This window comes from Prunus dulcis, chromosome 7, assembly GCF_902201215.1.
Source record: "Prunus dulcis chromosome 7, ALMONDv2, whole genome shotgun sequence".
Taxonomy (NCBI): Eukaryota; Viridiplantae; Streptophyta; class Magnoliopsida; order Rosales; family Rosaceae; genus Prunus; species Prunus dulcis.
This window is the reverse complement of record NC_047656.1, coordinates 15,880,478-15,900,189: the sequence shown is the minus strand read 5'-3', so window position 1 is coordinate 15,900,189 and position 19,712 is coordinate 15,880,478. Positions and strand designations below refer to the sequence as shown.

The 19,712-nt window shown below is 37.7% G+C and overlaps 4 protein-coding genes across 6 annotated transcripts; 2 read left to right on the top strand and 2 right to left on the bottom strand.

Moving 5' to 3' along the window:
• On the top strand, window positions 1-1,097 carry LOC117635022 (WEB family protein At3g51220). The gene is made up of 2 exons (XM_034369347.1): window positions 1-313; window positions 392-1,097. The coding sequence occupies exons 1-2, from the start codon at window positions 167-169 to the stop codon at window positions 899-901; spliced, it is 657 nt and encodes a 218-aa protein (XP_034225238.1). The 5' UTR covers window positions 1-166; the 3' UTR covers window positions 902-1,097.
• Window positions 1,098-4,537: 3,440 nt separating this feature from the next.
• Window positions 4,538-7,202, top strand: LOC117634373 (protein ANTHESIS POMOTING FACTOR 1). Of its 2 annotated transcripts, none has more exons than XM_034368458.1 (10): window positions 4,538-4,694; window positions 4,792-4,871; window positions 4,987-5,188; window positions 5,288-5,354; window positions 5,469-5,568; window positions 5,645-5,758; window positions 5,882-6,019; window positions 6,157-6,241; window positions 6,566-6,615; window positions 6,707-7,202. In XM_034368458.1, exons 1-10 carry the CDS (start codon window positions 4,688-4,690, stop codon window positions 6,848-6,850), a joined length of 987 nt encoding a protein of 328 aa, XP_034224349.1. In that variant the 5' UTR covers window positions 4,538-4,687; the 3' UTR covers window positions 6,851-7,202. The 2 variants fall into 2 exon arrangements, with proteins under 2 accessions (XP_034224349.1, XP_034224348.1); XM_034368457.1 differs by having other exon boundaries at window positions 4,783-4,871.
• Window positions 7,203-9,478: 2,276 nt separating this feature from the next.
• Window positions 9,479-10,882, bottom strand: LOC117634375 (protein WUSCHEL). Its single transcript, XM_034368459.1, has 3 exons — window positions 10,471-10,882; window positions 10,271-10,359; window positions 9,479-9,892 (listed from the first exon to the last, which is right to left on the bottom strand). The coding sequence occupies exons 1-3, from the start codon at window positions 10,880-10,882 to the stop codon at window positions 9,479-9,481; spliced, it is 915 nt and encodes a 304-aa protein (XP_034224350.1).
• Window positions 10,883-15,239: 4,357 nt separating this feature from the next.
• Window positions 15,240-18,985, bottom strand: LOC117635634 (RNA demethylase ALKBH9B). Of its 2 annotated transcripts, XM_034369970.1 has the most exons (6): window positions 18,592-18,985; window positions 17,845-18,408; window positions 17,128-17,213; window positions 16,626-16,936; window positions 16,143-16,214; window positions 15,240-16,057 (listed from the first exon to the last, which is right to left on the bottom strand). In XM_034369970.1, exons 1-6 carry the CDS (start codon window positions 18,782-18,784, stop codon window positions 15,760-15,762), a joined length of 1,524 nt encoding a protein of 507 aa, XP_034225861.1. In that variant the 5' UTR covers window positions 18,785-18,985; the 3' UTR covers window positions 15,240-15,759. The 2 variants fall into 2 exon arrangements, with proteins under 2 accessions (XP_034225861.1, XP_034225862.1); XM_034369971.1 differs by lacking the exon at window positions 15,240-16,057 and having other exon boundaries at window positions 16,139-16,214.
• Window positions 18,986-19,712: the final 727 nt, after the last annotated feature.

The window sequence follows — 19,712 nt, the reverse complement described above, 5'->3', positions numbered from 1 at the left end:
ATGATTTTTTTTTTCTTAACTTCCTCTAAGCAAAGCTAGAACCACACCATCCATTTCCAACGACCTCCTCTCTTGCAGCTCCCCATTTTGAAACTTGTATTAAAAGGACCTTTCCTCATTAATTCCACCATTAATATCTTCTTCCCTGTCCTTGCGTTGATTGAGCATGATGAACACAGAGGAAGGCAAATTGGTGGTCATGGGCCGAGCAGAGATTGACACCAGAGCACCTTTCAAATCAGTCAAAGAAGCAGTCTTGTTGTTTGGGGAAAGAGTTTTGGTTGGAGAAATATATGCCAACAAGCTCAAAGAGGTTAGCTATAGCTCCTACCACAACACCATTTTACTTTTTTTTTTTTTTTCCTGTGTTAATGTTCAATTTCTATGTTAGATTGGAGCTGCAGGGCATGCTGCTTCTGCTCAATCAACAATTGGGGTCTTGGAAGCTGAGCTTGAAGAAACAAAGCGAAATCTTCAGAAAGTTAGAGAAGAAAACAAGATAATGGCATACTGCATAAAGTCACTAAGAGATGATCTTGACCGTGCAAAGAAAGAGCTGGACAAGTACTTGAAGGCAAGAGAGTTTGATCAGAAGGACCCTGTTGATCCTGAGATTGAAGAAGACGACCTTAAATTCATTGAGGATGGCGCCGCGAAGTTTGAAACCAAGACCATGTTGAGCCAAGACGCAGAGGAATTGGTGCAGAAGAAAAGATATGTGAAATTTGCAAGTCCTCCTACACTGGCCCAAGTCATTGTTAGCAAAGAAGACTTGGGGGAGAGAGTTGGAAACCCTTCTGTCAAGAAAATCAAGAAGAAGCCATTGGTGCCTCTGGTTGGGTGGTTTTTTGCCAAAAACAAGGCAATTCAAGAAGGTGGTGGGGGGTCTCCAAGAGCCTGAGGCTCTCATGAGCAGATTATGCAGAGATTATTAAGTAAATATATTCATTTCAAGAATGTTTGTTGTTGATAAATGAAGCCTGCAAAAGGGTTTCCATTAACAGTCAATTTTATTGAAATAATCAGAGCCCAGGCATCACTTTTTTCTTTTATTTGGGTTCTCTCATTTTTCTAATAAATAAGGAAATTGCTTCAAATTTTTGTAAATTTGTAAGGCGGGCTTGGGCCTAAGCTCAACATGAATTATGTAAACATGTTGTTATATGGGCCACAGAAGCATTGCCATTGTGTGCTGTTTACAATGAGTACAGGCCGAATTAAAGTTCATACAAACCCACAAACCCATCTCTTTTGTTGGATGATTACCCATCACCTCTATGAAAAATGTAACAATCACCAGAATAATTGACATATGTATCGTATTTATTCATTACATCTTTATTTGCATAAGTAGTAAAGTTATGAAAGGGTATTATAGTTCAAATGGTTAAGAATATTTATTCATGTACATGAGGTTCTAAGTTTGATTTCTCCTTTCCTTGAGGTTGTAAGTTCGATTCCTCATTTCCCATTATGCAAGGGGCTTGTAGCTCAAACGGTTAAGGGACATAATCAATAACGTAAATTGTAAATCGATCTGATACAAATAGTTTTGTTATATCACTACATTCGTTCACATTAGAAATCATCTTTTGAACCGATGATCAAAATGAGCTTACTTGACTCCAATGAGCTAAATCTCAATCCGACAAGAATCCGACTAACCCAAACACGGCTGTATAGACCCGAAATGTCCCCGGACGACCCCATTGGGACCCTAATTAATTAAATGATGGCTATAGTGAACACAACAACTCCCTTAATATATGAGCAAACAAACAGACCGACAGCAAGTCCAATTCGAAGCATGGTGGGGAGATTGACCCCCACGTACCATAATTAATTTGCCCCATCTCTCTCACATGCCCAATTCTGTATTTGTAATTCATCCCCCATCCCACAAATTCGTGGAACAAATACATTAGGGCACACATAAAAACAATAGAATTTTCTTTCATTTTTCCAGGCCGGTAAGTCGGCGGAATCCAATAGGAACCATACATTAGTTATAGTTTGATTGAAAATTATACAACCATGCACATGTAGCCATGTGAAGCCTAGCAGCGATGAAGACAAAAAAATTTATACTAGTAACATGCATCATGCATGCATGGCTATGAAGTCTACTTCAATTTTAATATAAAATATGTAAACCAAACTAACGACTTATTAATTTAATACATATAGTGCTAATCACTCATTTGAGCTTAGTCTTCATTCAAGCATCATTCCCATAAAATTTCCTCGAAATTAAAAATCGTAAGACATTTGATTATGATTGTGAATATTTTTGTTATTTATTGAATATACCGTGTTCATTTATTTATTTTATTTCAAAACTAGATAATTAAATTCTTTTCAATTTACCGACTTAAAAGAAAACACTTACTGATTTGAGTAAATCTTTGTAAAGATGATCCGGTTGCATCATGAAAAACATTATATGGCAGATTCAAACAAGTGATTAGCGTAGTATTAAAACCCAACCAAAAAGCAAACTTGTATAGATATAAATCTGAGTTGTCGTTCAATGCAACGCAATTAGATTCTCATATCAAAATATAGAGCAACACCTTGACCCCTCTCTCATATTCTCATAGTTCAAAACGACACCAAAACCTTGAGAAACTCTAAAAGCAAAAATTATGAAAACCCATCTATGCATTCCCAGGATGAGAAGCAACGTCAACTCGTGCACCAACAAAACCAAACGCCTGTCTCCGATGACTCTGCTCGAGCGGTTTCGCGAGGCGGTTTTCCGTTTGATCATGCTGTCTGCTGTCTCCTCCAACAAGTCCACAAGCCACGCTGGCGGATCCAGCCCAGATGCGAAGCGGTATTATTGTCCGCATGATGACCCTCACCACAGCGAGGCAGTAGCCGATTGCATCGAGTTCATCAAGAAAAAAGCTTCGCCGGAGGACGGCAACCGGGGCTCTTCCGCTAGTTCTAGTAAGCTCCATTGATGCCGTGGCCGATCGAGACGTGGTTATACCAGTTCTAGTTATGTGACATATTAGCAATTATTAGTTTTTATTTCATATTTGAATTTGTGTGAGTATATTGTTCATGAGTTTATGCCATTCTTTGTTTTTTTTTTTCTTTAGATTTTCTTAAAGAGGGAGAGGGTGTTTGTTGAGATTGTTAGGGGTGAATTGTAAATTGGTATATGCATTTACAGGGAATTAATTTCAGATTCATAAATTTGTATTCTTTTTTTGTTGAGAAGCTTCTCAGTCTTTTTTTTTTTTTTTTTTTTTTTTTTCTCCAGTTATCAATGATTTAATGATCTAAATCTTTCCTAATAACTGTTTGTATATATATATATATAGGACTATTCTCTAGTGTGGACGTCCGGAATTGCTTAATGTGCGGATTCGTTTTGTTTTTTCACATGATCAGAATGAATTCATTCATTCAATGGAAAGGAAACCATTTCTATTTTGTTTTCTCCATTGAAACCATTTCCATTTTGTTTTCTGCATTTCTCTTCTTTATCATTAAAAAAAGACACTAAAGCACACATAACAGCCTCCAAATTCTCTCTACAGTCCACCAATGAAAGAAAAGCCCAATCTAGATGTGATGATGTTTGACTTTTAAGTATTGGCAGAGCATGGTTTCTATTCTACCTTTACCAAGAAAAGTGATACAAGTGTTTTGGTTGATTTATTAGCACAAAGAAGCCAAAAGAACAAGTAGTTCGGACATTAGAAAAAATACGGACCTTTGTAGTAGAGAACAATTCTATATATATGGTTTATCTATTTTCTTGAGAATGCAATATATATGGTGTTTGTTCCCTATGGAATCGAATTTGCAAGGATAAGATGCTTGTCTTTAATCAGAAAAAAAGCAGATAAGATTGTTGTAAAAAATCTTTGGTCCTCAAAGCACTTTGTTTATAAATTGATACATACTAACGACACCTGTTAGAGAATTTCATAAATTCAACATCATGGACGAAAGTATAAGATTCATGAAAACTTTTGTCCTATGATAATTAAAGGAGTGTATCGGTTCGAAAGTGATATAATTTAATCAATTTATATAGGATATAGATTCGTGATGTTTTCATTCCAATTTGATCGAATCAAAAGTTTAAAATCAAATCCAATCATCCAATTGATATTGAGAAATGAATTAGATGATTTGTATCACCGTAAAAATAAATGGACTAACACTGACTCTTCTTTTCCTTCCAACTCAAAGCCAACACAGATCTGCATTTATCTTCGGTTTCAGGGGATCTCCCCTGGAATCACCCCCTTCGATTAATAATTCGGGCCTCTCTTGTCCTAGAACCTCCTTCCAGGGCTGTGTTCTTATTGTTGTAATATGGGTTTGTGCCCTGTTTCTTCAATTGAATTATTATTATTTTACAAAAATAAATAAATAAATAAATAAATCATTGGGCCAATGAAAGATCCGACCCAAAAAGTAAAAGCATACGAGCTAACAAACCTGGTCCAAAGTCCAGAAAACACATATATGGGCTTGAGCTCACCCAATAACAAACTTGGCGAGCTTACGAAAAGGAAAAATTCAGACGAAAAAGAAAAACGACTCTGTGTCTATTTCATTTACATTGCCGAAGGTTGGAGACGGAGGCAGGAGCGGAGGGCTTCACTGAAATTTTCAATTTCCCGGAATGAGATAGACCCAGAACCATATTAACCGATTCCCAATGGCTGGTGTGAAATTTTTTACATTTTTCGCGTAGATTAGGTGTCAATTAGTGAATTACTGATTTTATTTACTATTTTTGTTCTTGCTTTGAAGGGGGTTCAGAAAGAGAAGACAAGGTCTCTATGGAGCTGACAGAGGAAATTCTTCAAAGCATGGAAGTTGGGTTAGCTTTTAGAGACTATGTAAGTACTTTATCTCTCTGTTTCTGGTTGTTTTCATCATTTAACAAATAAATAAAAACCACCATTTTCTTCGAGCTTTGTATATTTGAATCTGAGTATTTGCTTTTATGCTCAGAGTGGTAGAATTAGTTCATTGGATTTTCACAAGGCGACTAGTTATGTAGTGACTGCTAGTGATGATGAGTCGATTCGTTTATATGATGTCTCCACTGCAACATGCTTGAAGACCATCAACAGCAAAAAGTATGGAGTTGATTTGGTTTGCTTTACTTCTCATCCTACCACAGTTATATACTCTTCCAAAAATGGCTGGGATGGTATGCTTCCACTTTACCTCAACTACCATGTTTGATATTTATGTTTGTCAACTGTGTGGCATACTTAGAATGTGTTGTTTATATGACTGGTTCATTCAGAATCCTTGAGGCTTCTCTCACTGCATGACAACAAGTACTTGCGCTATTTCAAAGGCCACCATGACAGGTCTGGGTTCTGAGATTATTGCCATTTTTTTAAAACTCAAGTGGGTGGTTGTACTGAAGTAGTTGAACATATCTGTCTAATTGGAGAAATTGGGTTCTGAACTTTTGTGTTTAGGGTAGTCTCACTTAGCTTGTGTTCTCGCAAAGACTGCTTCATCTCCGGTTCTCTTGATAGAACTGTTCTGCTTTGGGATCAACGGGCTGAGAAGTGTCAGGTAGGGGCCTTGGCATATGGGTTTCTTATATTACATGTCTTTCTTTGAATGATTATAATCTGTGTTCGTATTTTAGGGTCTCTTACGCGTACAAGGAAGGCCTGCGACAACTTATGATGATCAAGGGCTAGTTTTTGCTGTTGCCTTTGGTGGATACATAAGAATGTTTGATGCCCGCAAGTATGAAAAGGTCAGTTGTTTATATTTCAGAGCATATGGCAATTGAAATTTTGCAGCTGTGTAAACTGTTTTACCTGCATATGAAAATTTAAGCATGGCTGATCTGGTTGTCTAAACTGTTTCATCTTGTTAGGGTCCTTTTGATATCTTTTCTGTTGGGGGAGATATGTCTGATGCAAATGTTGTAAAGTTCAGTAACGATGGGAGACTTGTGCTTTTAACAACCACAGATGGACATATTCATGTCCTTGATTCGTTCCGTGGCACACTTGTAAGTTGCTCTCCTCAACAACTCAATTTTAATTTGAAAAAGTTTGCTCTCAACCAACTCAGATCATCTTGAATTTCTTGAATTGGTAGCCTTTACATAATTTAGTCTTTCTATATGGTTTTTTTGTCATTGTTTAGTTATCCACATATAATGTAAAGCCAGTCTCCAGCAGTTCAACATTAGAGGCTTCTTTCAGCCCAGAGGGGATGTTTGTCATATCAGGTATGCATGTCTTCTGTTTCATTTTTTTTCTTTTTGTTGTACTTATATGTGCCTATTGTGCTGAGTGGGTGTAAAATTCCCACATAATTGTCACTTACGATTTCTTGTGTCATGTGAGTAAGCTCTGGGACATCATCTTGTTGATTGCTGTTTAAATGCATAGTTTCTTCAATGCTGTGGTTTCATTTTCATGCATACATCTTATTCAATATACTTCCCCAAAAACACCTGCTTTCCCTAGCATACCCCTGAATTCCACCCATGATAATTTAACCTGGCTGGACTGGCAGACAAATGATTTATTGGTTTCCAAACTTTTGGCAGGTTCAGGTGATGGTAGTGTCTATGCGTGGAGTGTTCGGAGTGGGAAAGAAGTATGATAAATAATTTTCTGCCTTCATCCATTCGTATTTCTTTGTTCTCCTTGTGCTTCTAAGTCACAATTAATGATTGTAACCTATCCAGGTCACAAGTTGGATGAGCACTGAAAATGAACCTCCTGTTGTCAAATGGGCTCCGGGAAACCTCATGTTTGCAACTGGATCTTCTGAGCTATCATTTTGGATTCCAGATTTGTCTAAATTGGGAGCTTATGTTGGAAGGAAGTAGAAATTTTCGGTCATCTCCCCCCTAATTTCTAGTGCAAAGCAGTTCAAAAGTGCCATTTAATTGTCCATTTGTTAGTGAAACTTGAAGTTACAGCCAGAGCCAGAGTTATTGTCATGATTCAGCCTTGCTTCTGGGACCCCATTGAACAGAAAAAGACATTTGTACAAACGTATGAGTCATTCTTTTTAAATCCAAAATATAGATTCTTAAAGGATTTATAGATGCTCTGCAAGTAAGGTCCAGATCGTATGGCCTGCTCTTTGTAAAGTCAGTGTCAGGCATCTAAATGTAAATTTTTCACAGAATTATCACTTCCAAATTTTACTTAGTGTGCATGTTCCATGATTGTAAATCGTATCATGAAGATGAAATGTCAGATCAGATATCAAGTGGTGAAGGCCAGTCACACTGGTGCCAGAATAGGCGTTTTCTAATGTTGAATTACTATATGGCAACCATGCCCGCCTCCTATATGCGTTAGTAATTGACAGTCGTTGATGGGTGTAGACGATGCACATATCAACATTATAGAGTAGTCTATTGAAGCATGGAGAACCGACAACCGTGGATGGTGTGGATTCCGCACCCGAAAAACTCGAGATTCACTTAAAATTCAAACTAAGGTCAGACTACTGAAGTTCTCCATTCAAAGAGAAGAAGATAAAGATAAAACTCATGCGGGAGAGATTATGGAAATGTGAGTAAGTGGACATATTATACGTACGGGTAAAGCAAAATGTCTTATGGACCCATGCGGACCAATAGGTAAAAAAATATTGAACCGCAATATATATAGTTGTGATGAAAATGGCAAGCAAACCAACTTGGACCATGGCCTTGAAGGCTTTTACATAGAATTGGCTGAAAAGCATGATGTATGTCATGCCTCATTTTGCTGGTAAGGGACATTACGTACTTGAAGCCTCAGAAAGCTTTAAAGATCTTCTTCGATCCACACCTAAATCTCTCTTATATCTATCAACCAGGAACAAGAAGCATTGTCTGTTAGTTACTTCTTTGAAGAGATCATGCTCTCTGTTTTTTTGTTTTTTTCCCTCTTGAGGCTTTGTATGCTCTAAACGACAATTAGGGTCAGCCCTAAGCTATAAAGTTTGAACTTCTGTCAAACCAGAAAAAGGAATGCATCCACCCAAAATCTTGTTGATGGGGACCTCATTTATAGAGCTGTCCACAAGCTGAGCTCTACCAGACGCAAGAAAAATTGAACCCAATTGTGAATGTATATGGACTGATGGAGAGTGAATATATTTTCTGTTGGTGAATGTCTTTGTGAATGTGTCGTATGGCTCATGTCACGTTCATTTGTACACACATTTCATTTCTGCTTGTTTAACTCATTTCGTACTCATGTGAAGAAGACGCCATTTACACTCGTCAAAGTTCTAAGTGATTGTAAATCCAATGGTATAAGAAATATGTCATTTATTTATATACTCAAAGCTAGAGCTGGCAAAAAATATAGAAATACCAAAATCCACTGATTAACTGATCGTGAAAAACCAACTGGAAAGCCTATCGAGAAATTTAAGCACCAAAACTTATTATTTTTATACTGAATAAGTAAAAGGCATGAACATCAATCTAAATAATAAAATTTAGTGTAAAGTCAAAAATAAGACCACGTTACGAATGAAATGTAACACTTTCCAAGATTCAACACTTATATTATTCATGATTGTTGGATTTATTTTAATGCATATATAAAATAACTTGCTTCATATCATATATATATATATATATATATATATACAAAAAAAAAAAAAAAAAGAGGAAAAGAAGAAGAATATTTTGGTATTTCCAAAGTAGGTTCAAACTTCAAAATATATCCTCCTCGCACTTACCACTAGCTCCCAGCTACTTTATAAAAACGGCTGCATATAAAATACATTCACACACGTTCATCATTTTTGCCCTAACAGCATATCTTTCTATATTTCCTTTGTACACCATTTGATATCATTGGCAAATCTTTTCGACAATGCCCGTTGCCCACACCCACCACAACAACATAAACACAACCCACCTTGACAACTCCAAAACCTAACGTAAACCCACCGTAGTTCCCTTCAAGTTCAAGGGCCCCACACTTAAAATCTCTGTCGACAAATGACGTCACAGCTAGCACAGCAAGCTAATCAAAAATTGATCTTCTTCATCTCTCTAGTCTAGCTGCAGTTTTAACTTTTATTTATTTATTTATTTATTTATTATTATGTGCTTGAAAATGAAAAGGCCTTTTATTAATGCATTATTTAATCCAATGAAGGTGACTGCAAACCGTCCAGCAGTTAAAATCTGCACCATCGGATCATGTTCTTGCATTTTAATTAAGAATCATGGGATTATTATTGTTATTATATTATTGAGACTCCATGCATCTTAATTAGCAAATAATTACCATGGAATATTCTTGGGAATAGGAACAACTAAAAGTTAAAAGCAAGATAATCATCAGCAGATTAAGTTCTTTGCATGACACGTGTCAAATACCCATTGACATATAGTAGTTAATCAAACATAATTAGTAGTAGCCATTCAGATACTTACAAGCTGATATAAGATCATAAACATTAACATGGGGATACTAATTAATTAGTCTGGTCTTGATTAATATGATCTGAAATAATCAGGGGTCATGTGGCCGTAGGAATTGAGGCTGAGCTCAAGGGAAGTGCGGCCATTGTTGCCGTCGTCGGAGCGGTACCAGCCGGAGTAGTAGCCGTCGGAGGTGGACTTGATGTTGCCAAAGCCATGGATGTCTTCACCATGCATGGGGAAGAGAGGGAGGGTCTCAATCTCTGGGGAACCCTGCAGGTTTTCTTGGTATTCATGATCTTCTTCATCCATCGTATTTTCTTGGTCACCAAACACTTGTCTTGATGATGATCTCTTGTCAAAGAGAGTGTAGGGTGAAGAATATGGATCAACACCAACCCATGATCCAAAGTTGTGACCAATATTATTATTAGATCCACCAACATGACCACTACTAGTACCTCCTGCAGCTGATATTGAGCAGTCCTGCAATTAATTCCAAAAAAAAAAAAAAAGGAAGAAAAAAGAAGAAGAGAGAAGATGGGTTAATGAATTTCACATTTGTTAAAAGTACTCAAACTGTTTTTTCATTTTAGTACCCGTCCTAGAGTGGACTGTAAATTGGGTCCAACTAGTTTGGCTTGATTTGAGAAATGGGTTTTTTTTAATTTGGTCATGAAAGGGAAACAAGGGGCCAAAGGGTTTCTTCCTAAATATAGAAAATTTCCAGTGGCTTGATGTGGGATGTTTTTGTATGAGTAGAGATTATAGTAAATTAAGTGCTCGCATGGGTGCAAAAAATTAAGGTGGTCAAGTTGTAATTAAGCAACTAAGACACACAATAACTTCGTGTTATATACTTGCCCTAAAACTCTTCTCCATGGTCATGGATCCATAGCCATAGCTCCCCATTTGCCCAACAGCAATCACACCAGCTGAAGAAGCAGAAACCCCTACAAATAAAAAACACCCAAATATAGTAAAAAGAAAGAAAGAAGGGGAGGGGAGAAGGTAATTAATTTTTTAATTAGCTAAAAGGGTTGGTTGTTTAATCAACTAATTACCAGCAGAAGCAGAACTGTTGGGGTACTTGTTGCTGTGATTAATGGGTTCATAAGCAGTAGGAGCATTATTATTATTCATCCCAAGCCCTGATCTTTGCATGATGGGTGGGGCTGGTACATCAATGAACCTTTTCTTCTGCCTCTCACGAGCCTTGTGGTTCTGAAACCAATAGAAAACGTTCTTGCCTTCAATCTTGCCGTACTGTCTCAGCCGAGCAGAGATCCTCTGAATCTGCTCTGCACTTGGGGACCTCACACCATTGTTGTAGTAAAGGTCCTTCAATATTCTAATCTGATCACTTGTGGGTGTCCACCTTGTACTGCTTTGCCTGCACAGAAAATTAGTACCACTACTAGTCCCTTTGTTGCTGCCATCTTCATTTGGTTGTTGTTGGGTTTGTTGAGGTTCCATTGAGAGGGCTTGGAAGGAAGAAAATTACAAAGGGAAGCAAACAAAAATGAGAACAGTGATCCGCACACAGAGAGAGAGAGAGAGAGAGAGAGAGAGAGGAAATGCATGAAATTGAAATGTTGGGATTGGGAATCAAGATGGGTTTATAATTAAGATGGGGGAGGGGCACATGGAGATATGAAGAGAGGAAATCAGAGAAATATCTGAGAGAGAAAGACTGAAGTTGACAGAGAGGAGGTTCATAAAAAGGGAAGGGACAAAAGAGGGCTTAGAAAGGGAGGGTATCAGTGGGAATTACTCGGTTGAAAAGGCATGACCAGAATATATGAAAAATTATTAATGATGCACTTTGAGAGAGAGAGAGAGAGAGAGAGAGAGAGAGAGAGAGAGATGAGAAGAATAATATAATATAAAATGTGGCGTGGCATGATATGAAGTGATGATATAATGGATTGGAAAGAAAGAAAGAAAGAAAGAAGAGGCTTCTGATTCTGAATGAATGAATGAATGACCATAAAAATGATGGGGGTACTGTGTGATTTAGAGGTTCTTCTTTTAATGGAGATCATAGAGTCCTTTTTATTTCTTTTTTCTGATAACAAAACCAGGCCAAGATTTAGCCATAGCCAGAACCACAAGATACTCTTGTACTTACCTATAGGGTTGTCAAGGGCAAAACTGTCATTTGAAATTGATGAACTACCCTATACATAGGTTCCAAACTGTACTTGAGGCTCTTTGCCATTAGGGTTTCTATGTTTTTGGTTCTGCTATCCCTCTTTTAAGCCTAGATTATTTGGGTAAAATAATCTGGCCTGAGCTGGGGAGGTAGAGTAAATACATATATTTACAGCCTTGAGGAATATATATATATATATATATATATATATATATATATATATAAGTGGAGAGTTTTGCACTACTTCTGGGCCAATTACAGCATGGTAATAATCAATGCAAATTACTCACAGCTTCTAGCTATAGAGCCTCCTACTCCTACTTGTGCCAATCAAATCTCCGATTCTTGACAGAAAAATTTATTTTTCTAGTCTGTAAATATATATTAATATGCATTACTTTTGAATTTGTTCTCCCCAATTGGTTGCCTGCATATTTATATACTGTTAATTTTCTTGTTGAGATAACTTACGCATGCATGTAATGATGTAAGTCATACTTACTTTGATTGAAAATTATGCTTTTGACATTATGAAAAGAAAGATCAAATTTATGATCTTTAAGCTATCAACAATAAGCATGTTAGAATCACAAGGAGAAAATCCCTGGCGACCCACCCAAAAAAGAACAAATAGAGAAAGATGGAGTCAAAGCCACTCCATATAACTCAATTCATAGTTTGAATTTGAACACGACAACGGACCAAATTTCACCATCAAATCAAGAGATTTAGTTGCTATTAGTCCAATTATGAAGCACACTCCAACTTTGAGCATACATTTGGACTACTTTTACTATAGCATTGAAATAATTTGGTCAACAATGGTATAAACAAAAGTATCAAATAGTTTCCCACGTTATAAATTAGAATCTATATCATAAAGGCACTCAAAATAATGAATCTGAATCACACGACAAAAGTTAATACGATTAGTAATAGTTTAAATTCACGATATGACGATCTAACACTCAAAACGAGCTTAGGTGGTTGTTTAGGAAGTACTAGAAGTGATTATCTAACAAACAAACAAAAACAAAAACCCTTCTGTCCCATTTGAATCCAACAACAATAAAAAAAGCGTTTCCGTTATTAGACACTGCAATCTCAATCACACCTTAACAATGAAAGAAAGACTAATAAAAAAGTTGTGTTGCACAAGCAAAAGCACACAAACTCTAACTAAGTAGGAAGTGATTTATTAGAGCTAAGTCCACCGCAGCAGTTTGGCCCGGGTAGGAGGGGCCCTAGGCTCGCGAGACGATTCCAACGCGCATAAAGCAGTCCGGGCAAGACGTGGGGGCCATCAACCCGAGTAAGCCCAAAGATTGCCTAGGTTTACTAGCGTTAGCGCCCTTTTCAAATTAATTTTCCACTACTACAAGACACGTGGCAGCATCTAAGGCGTCCAATGAAAACAAAATTGCAACGGCTGCCACTATTCACATGAATAGTGACAGACCAAATATCGCGTAGTAAATAAAGTGCAACCTAGAGAATCCATTGTCATGAATCATGATGCCTGCAATCCTTAATGCTACAGTGCACGCGCCCCAAAATAAATGCCAAAAAGCATTTAATATGCTCTGTGTCATGGTTTCTGAAGCTTTTCATGCATATGTCTGCAGAGGAGGAGGAGAAGAAGAAGGAGGAAGAGATCATCATCAAAAGCTTCATCATTCTTTGCCACTGCCGCTTTGTTTGTACCACCCATCATCCCTCCTCTCTTAGGTCTTAGCTCTTAACTCCTCTTCCCATACACACGCAATCTGCATGTGGTCCTTAAACCCATAAACCCCCCCAGCTTGGTTTGCGTTTTATGCGGAATTAATATTGTTCTCATTAATAATAAGTAATATGTGTGTTCTTCTTTAATCACACATGACGTCTAGTCTTCGAAAATAAAAGATTAATCCACCATGTTAATGTGTTTTGTGTGAGTATTCAGAAATGATTATGTGTCTAAGCTAGTTGCTAGATTTTGTCTTTTTACACTAAATTTTTGGGCAAATGGAGAACATTCATTCAATCTCTCTAGCTAGCTCTAGCTCCTTGAATTCAACCAGTCTCATTCCTTTTTTCTATAATTCTGACTGTTGTACATCTCTCTCTCTCTCAACTCAACTTTTTCAGATTGCATAATATGTTTGATTTTGACACTATCATCATGAGATTTGCTTTCCTTATCATGCATTTACATGGGGTTTGGGACTTTGAGCCTCTCTCTCTCTCTCTCTCTCTCTCTCTCTCTCAAGACAAATAGCCAATTAGCCAAAGCCTACAGGGAGGAGGGGAGGAAAGGAGATGTGGGTTTTTGTTCCTTTGTCCAAATAGTCACAGTCTTGTTTTCTTTGATCAACTTTTAGACTTTGATTTGGCAGTGAAATTGCACATATCTGTCCCTCTTCTTATCCAAAATCCTGAGCTGCTTACCTCATAATTGAGTGACCTTAGTGTGCACAGCCGCTGTGCCACCCTCCCTTTTCTTTCGGGTAATCATCCTTTGGGTGTTATTTTCTTCCCATATCTCTCAAGATACATCACAATTATATCATCACTGTCTACCATCTCTCTCTCTCTCTCTCTCTCTCTCTCTCTCTCTCTAGGCTCTATACTTAATACAGTCTCATTAATTTTCTTTTTGGTTTCTTTCTCTTAAGTCCAAGATAAAGACTTGCAACTACATCTCTCTAGAGCAAGAACCCTAGCCTCAAGTTTTAGTTTCTTTCTCCTTGAATTCATTCAATTTTTTTTCTTTTGCTTCTTATAAAGGAAATAGAAAGAAAACCCTATTACTTAATACAGTCTCATTAATTTTCTTTTTGGTTTCTTTCTCTTAAGTCCAAGATAGAGACTTGCATCTACATCTCTTTAGAGCAAGAACCCTAGCCTCAAGTTTTAATTTCTCTCTCCTTGAATTCATTCAATTTTTTTTCTTTTGCTTCTTATAAAGGAAATAGAAAGAAAACCCATAAATATATATATATAAACATGCATTTCGTTTTAAATATGTTGAATACAAGAAACTTTGCTTAGAATAGTTAATAAGACGCCCTCTCACACACACGCACGCATATATATATAATATGTATGATATTGCTTCCTTGCTAGCTAGCTAGCTAGGTAGGCTGCTGCCACTTTGCCTCTGAAGTCTAAAGTTTTGATGGCAGGGGCAGCGCAGTTGCCTTTTCATGTGGTTTAATATGCTTTGTTTCTATAGCACTAGGGTCTTATATAGAGTGGACCCCACCTTGCATAATTGATGCAAAGGTTAGGCCTTTTGGGGTTTCAGGGTTGGCATGTAAATGAAGCATTTGTGGGTTATTGGACCACCCCAACCAGCCACTACTGTTGCGTTCAAACTTCTCTCTCATCTTATTTTTACATTTTCTTTTGTTTGGGGGAAAAAAATAATGGCTTCTCCTTAGTTTTGACTGGATGGTCTGTGGACCACAATCTCAAAGTTTGGAACTTGGGTTCGGGAGGATTGAGGAATACCAAGATTAGAAATTCATGCAATAAACAGCTTTAAGCAGTAATATTTTCCCACTTGTTCTTGTTGGGTTTTATTTTGTGATGATGAGTATTTTAATCTTCACTTGTTTATGCTCATGGTCCAATAATCTAAAGATATTCCTAAACTTAACCTCGATCATCAAAGAATAATAAGAGCACACCCACTTGACCATACAATCAACACTAGGATATATTAAAAAGTAGCAATATGCTACAAAAACAACCAGCTTCAAGTTGGTTGATGATCCAATATATGGTACAAATCACCCATGTTTCAAACTCACAAACCCAATAGTGCTACCCTAATTATGCAACCAGTTGCTTATAAGTAAAGCATCCTAATAAAATTGAGGTGGCATTCAAGCCAGCAAGTTTCATTTTATGTCCACCGTCTTCGCCGCTTGCTCTGAACTTCAGCTATAGCCTATACTATACTAAAAAATGCACACATATGGCTCTTGGAAAAAGAATAAACCAAAGCACAGTTGACAAGCCTAAATAGATGTAGAAAGATACAAAACCAATCAGATCCTTTTCCTACAGCTCTTCCGGAATATGAATATGTAACAACCTTGATGACAAACTCATCTGACGACCACATGTCAAAAACCAATATTTAGCCCTCCAAATGTTGAAATGGCCCAACTGCAACACTTTAACTTGACAATGAAGCACCCATCATCAACTAGCTCCCGAAATTCACATTGACCCCCCTTCCCCGGTTCCACCTCATTCCAGATCCGCGTCGACTCCAGGTTGAGTCATGAGGCTCTGGGTGGACGTGACTTCTTTCTGCAGATCCCCTCATTTCTGAGTTACCTACTCTTCTAGTTGACTGTCTCTGACGTTCGCCTCTAGGAGTATTTAACCTAATTATCTTGTCCTCTTCATAGGACAATGGTTGAATATCCTGCAAGTCAGGTTCTGGAGCATAACCCTTGGGCCGTTTGGATTCATCCATTCTTCTAAATGTGATAGATATCCTAAGACACACAATAAAGCAGCAGGTAAATAGCCTGAACATAAATCATTAGTACAAGAACTATACTACATTGTTTTAGCTCTTACCGTTTTGTTGGTACTGCAGGCACACAATGCTTAGCCACATCAGCCCCCTTTCCATTTAAAACCAGAACAGATCTGCATGGGAAAAGGCTGATTGTTAAGATTTCGAATCCAAGAAAAGGCTGATGCAAATATTAAAATTTAAATATAAATAAATGTCTTCTTTTTTTTTTTTTTATAAATAGAAATTATATATTCAAAATAGGGTAACAAAACAAAAAAGGTGTGGGTAAGGGATCCACACGAGAAAACACAAAACAAGAGAAAACAGCTGCCTCAAGAACAAAACACCAAAGGAACAGCAAAAGGCAAAAAACAAGAGGACGCCACACAAGCAAACATCAAATCACGGCCCCTAATCGCATAACAGACGAAACAGCCACATTTCTAAACACAGGAGTGATGGATAAATGTAATTGAAAACAACGGGTAGAGGCTAAACAAGGGCACAGAATGCACAGGCACAAATATGGATGGCATACTTACCCAACAGGCAAGGGGATTGCAAATGAACCTTCAAACTCGCCAGCACCAATAACCTTTAAGTTTGTTCCGAAAAGTATGTCGCACTCACTAAGAAATGAAACAGTACAAAAAGGTCGAAGGAAGTCATGGTTGTCAACATGCGGAGGTATACAGTCCCCTTCTTCATATATATTGACAATGCAACTATCAGGTACACAGGTCGGCGGAAGCACATGCCACTTTACCAGCCTCCTAATGATCACCTTAAAAAGAGGAGGTATAGGATCTACTACGTCATTCTGGAGGATACCAGGTGGATTACCATTTTTATCCTGAAACCAACAGAGCACATCAGATGCAATACAACATCTAAAATGACTAGCACTTTATAGTTCCTTTGAGCATATTTCGGTAATTATTATGATATCCACCAGAATCACAGTTTAGCTGATCTCTACAAAATTTAACAGTCAAATACGATATAAGGTCACCAGATATGGATGCCATAGTCAGAAAAGTATACCACTGCATAATTGTAGCAACAACCGAACTGAATGGTTACTCGTCCCTTGCCCCTCATCCACTTTTGGGGTGCTGTATATGTACGCGCTGCAACAAGTTCAGAATAGGTTAGCCAAACAGTATATACATTTCCCAATAAGAAAAAAAAGAAAAAAAGAAAAGAGAATTCAATATATTAGAATGGAACTGGAAATCAAATTCAGAAAAAAAAACTTAAAAGGATATACTAAAAGTTCCATATAACAGAATTAACTAGCATAAAAACAAGTTTAAGCTAAATAATAAATTTTGTATGTTTTCCTGTATCAACAATACATTAAAGATAACTTACAACTCATCAAGAAAACAGCGGGGGAATCTTATCCTGGCATATACCACTTAGTATTTTTGCCAACTTACAACTAAAATGATTACTAAATATACCTTGAGGGCCACAACAAATATAATTTTATAATAGGCAACCGAAAACATTATGTGCAGTCAGTAATAAGATCTAACCGTGCAAAGTTAACTTAGTTTTAGAGTCTGAACGTGTTTACTTACATTCTAGCTAGGCAAAAAAAACATTATCCTTTCCATACATAAAGCTCATGTATCAAATTAGCATACATAGAAAACTCCTATAAAAAACTGGATGTATAAAGCAAATGTCCAAAAACAGCAAGAAATATCAACAGGAATACCACACTGTATTGGCATTCCAAAAGCAAAGACTGACCTTTCAATTCACCCTTCTTGCCCATCTCTTGGAGCGAATAAACAAAATCAACTATCCTCTTCTGTTCCGCCGCACTAAAGATACCAGTATGGAGCTCAAGTCCCTCCAGAATGTTAGCAAATTTTCCATTGACCCTCTCCAAACAAATAAAATCCTTCTGCCTCTTTACATTCATGAACCTAATGTACTCCCTCTGCTCCCTAGACAATGTAGGCTTCGTTATCCTCAACTCTCCAGTCGCGGCATTTACATTCACCACCCGCTTACTCAATTCACGCTCTTCCTCTTCCTCTAGCTCGTCTTCCTGCGCCATATCGGCCCACGACATTCGAGAACTTTGAGTCTCTACAGAGGGGGATTTAGGGGCCAAGCCACTGCTAGAAGCTTCCGGGTCGGATTCAGATATCCCATGAACTCCGTTTTTCCAACTACCTAGTGAATTTGAGTCCTCATCATTATAATTATCTTCACAATTATCACTAGCCCCCTGCAATTCCGGGGTCTTTGGTGTCAAATCACTGGAATTTTCATCTGGGTTGACCGGTTTAGAATCACCATCAAGTTCTACAATACCCATCAATAAATTCCCAATAAGGCTATGCCACAAAAGAATTCCAATATCAAAATTTATTAAATTTACTGTTCTCTTTCTACTTAAACACATAAAGATTTGAAATTTTCCTACTTTACATACTATCTAGACCTAAATTTTCCAGGGAAACAAACGGAAACCGAATAAAGGCGTACCTGAGCCGAGGGAGCGGACGCGATCGGCGAGTTTAGTGGAGCAGTGGTTACAGAGATCTCTGGAGAGGAAGGAAAGCCAGGTGGTGAGGAACTCCGACGCGATTCGGAGATCCGAGGGCTGGAACCGGACTAGAAACGGGTCGACCGGTTTGTCTGGGTTGGTGTTAGTGTTGTTGTTGTTGTCGTCGGTCATGGCTGGCTCTGTTGCTGCGGCGAGTTGACTCGGCGAGTTGATTTTTGCTTGGAGCTAAAGACAGATGACAGGTACAAGTAGAGAGAGCGGGTAGACAGAAGCGGTATTTGCGGAGGTTTGGATTGCAGTTGAACCCAAGTTTTGTGACTATAAATGCTTGGGATATGGATGTAGTTCTGGGCTTTGTGGCGGGGTAGATTTGTATTTATGGGGTGGAACAAAGTTGGATTCGGCTGGGATTTGGACATTTGGATTGGAATCGCATTCCTGTATGGCATCGGACACGTGTACGGTTCGTAAAGCAGTTGGAATAGATATAGGAATGCAGGCTCTCAATAGATTTGCCTTCTGAACTCGTGAGGAGATTGGTGCCCTAATGCCGAGGTTACTTTTTCGGATTCGCTTGAGAATGCTTCCGTAAAAAGCACTTGTGGTTATAAAAGTATTTATTAAAAGCAAAGCATGTTGAAATTTTTGGGGTTAATTTCGATTTAATACTCTAAATTCTTATTTTTAAGGCACGTTTGTCTATGCACTCTCAATTTTAATGATTATATATTTTAAACTTTTCAATTTTTTACAGTCTGGCTCCGGCGTTAACTTCAACATCAAAATTTATATTAATTGATTGTATGGCAAACATAGTTCTCACCTATTTGCTTATTTTGATGTCAGTTGACGAGTATTTTTGGGTAATTGGTGTCTTTCCAGCCCAAGAAGAACACATTACACGCACTAATACCAAACTATTTTTTAACAAATACCATTCAACTGACATTGAAAGAAGTGAATAGGGAGGACCCAAGCTTACCACGCAAGCAATTAACGAAAATTTTGACGATGAAGTTAACGCCGTAACCATATTGTAAAAAATTGAAAAGTTTAAGATATGTAATCGTTAAAATTGAGAGTGCATGGATAAACGTGC

Coding starts and splice junctions, on each gene's coding strand:
- LOC117634375 (XM_034368459.1), bottom strand. CDS start 10,882: ATGGAACCTCAACAAACCCAACAACAACCAAATGAAGATGGCAGCAAC. Junction 10,360..10,470: donor CAACAGTTCTGCTTCTGCTG/GTAATTAGTTGA, acceptor TTTTATTTGTAG/GGGTTTCTGCTTCTTCAGCT. Junction 9,893..10,270: donor CCATGGAGAAGAGTTTTAGG/GCAAGTATATAA, acceptor AATTAATTGCAG/GACTGCTCAATATCAGCTGC.
- LOC117635634 (XM_034369970.1), bottom strand. CDS start 18,784: ATGACCGACGACAACAACAACAACACTAACACCAACCCAGACAAACCG. Junction 17,214..17,844: donor CAAGAAGGGTGAATTGAAAG/GTCAGTCTTTGC, acceptor AACTTGTTGCAG/CGCGTACATATACAGCACCC. Junction 16,058..16,142: donor CCTGCAGTACCAACAAAACG/GTAAGAGCTAAA, acceptor TGTGTGTCTTAG/GATATCTATCACATTTAGAA.
- LOC117634373 (XM_034368457.1), top strand. Junction 5,189..5,287: donor TTCCAAAAATGGCTGGGATG/GTATGCTTCCAC, acceptor TGGTTCATTCAG/AATCCTTGAGGCTTCTCTCA. Junction 6,616..6,706: donor GTGTTCGGAGTGGGAAAGAA/GTATGATAAATA, acceptor TAACCTATCCAG/GTCACAAGTTGGATGAGCAC.
- LOC117635022 (XM_034369347.1), top strand. CDS start 167: ATGATGAACACAGAGGAAGGCAAATTGGTGGTCATGGGCCGAGCAGAG. Junction 314..391: donor ATGCCAACAAGCTCAAAGAG/GTTAGCTATAGC, acceptor TTTCTATGTTAG/ATTGGAGCTGCAGGGCATGC.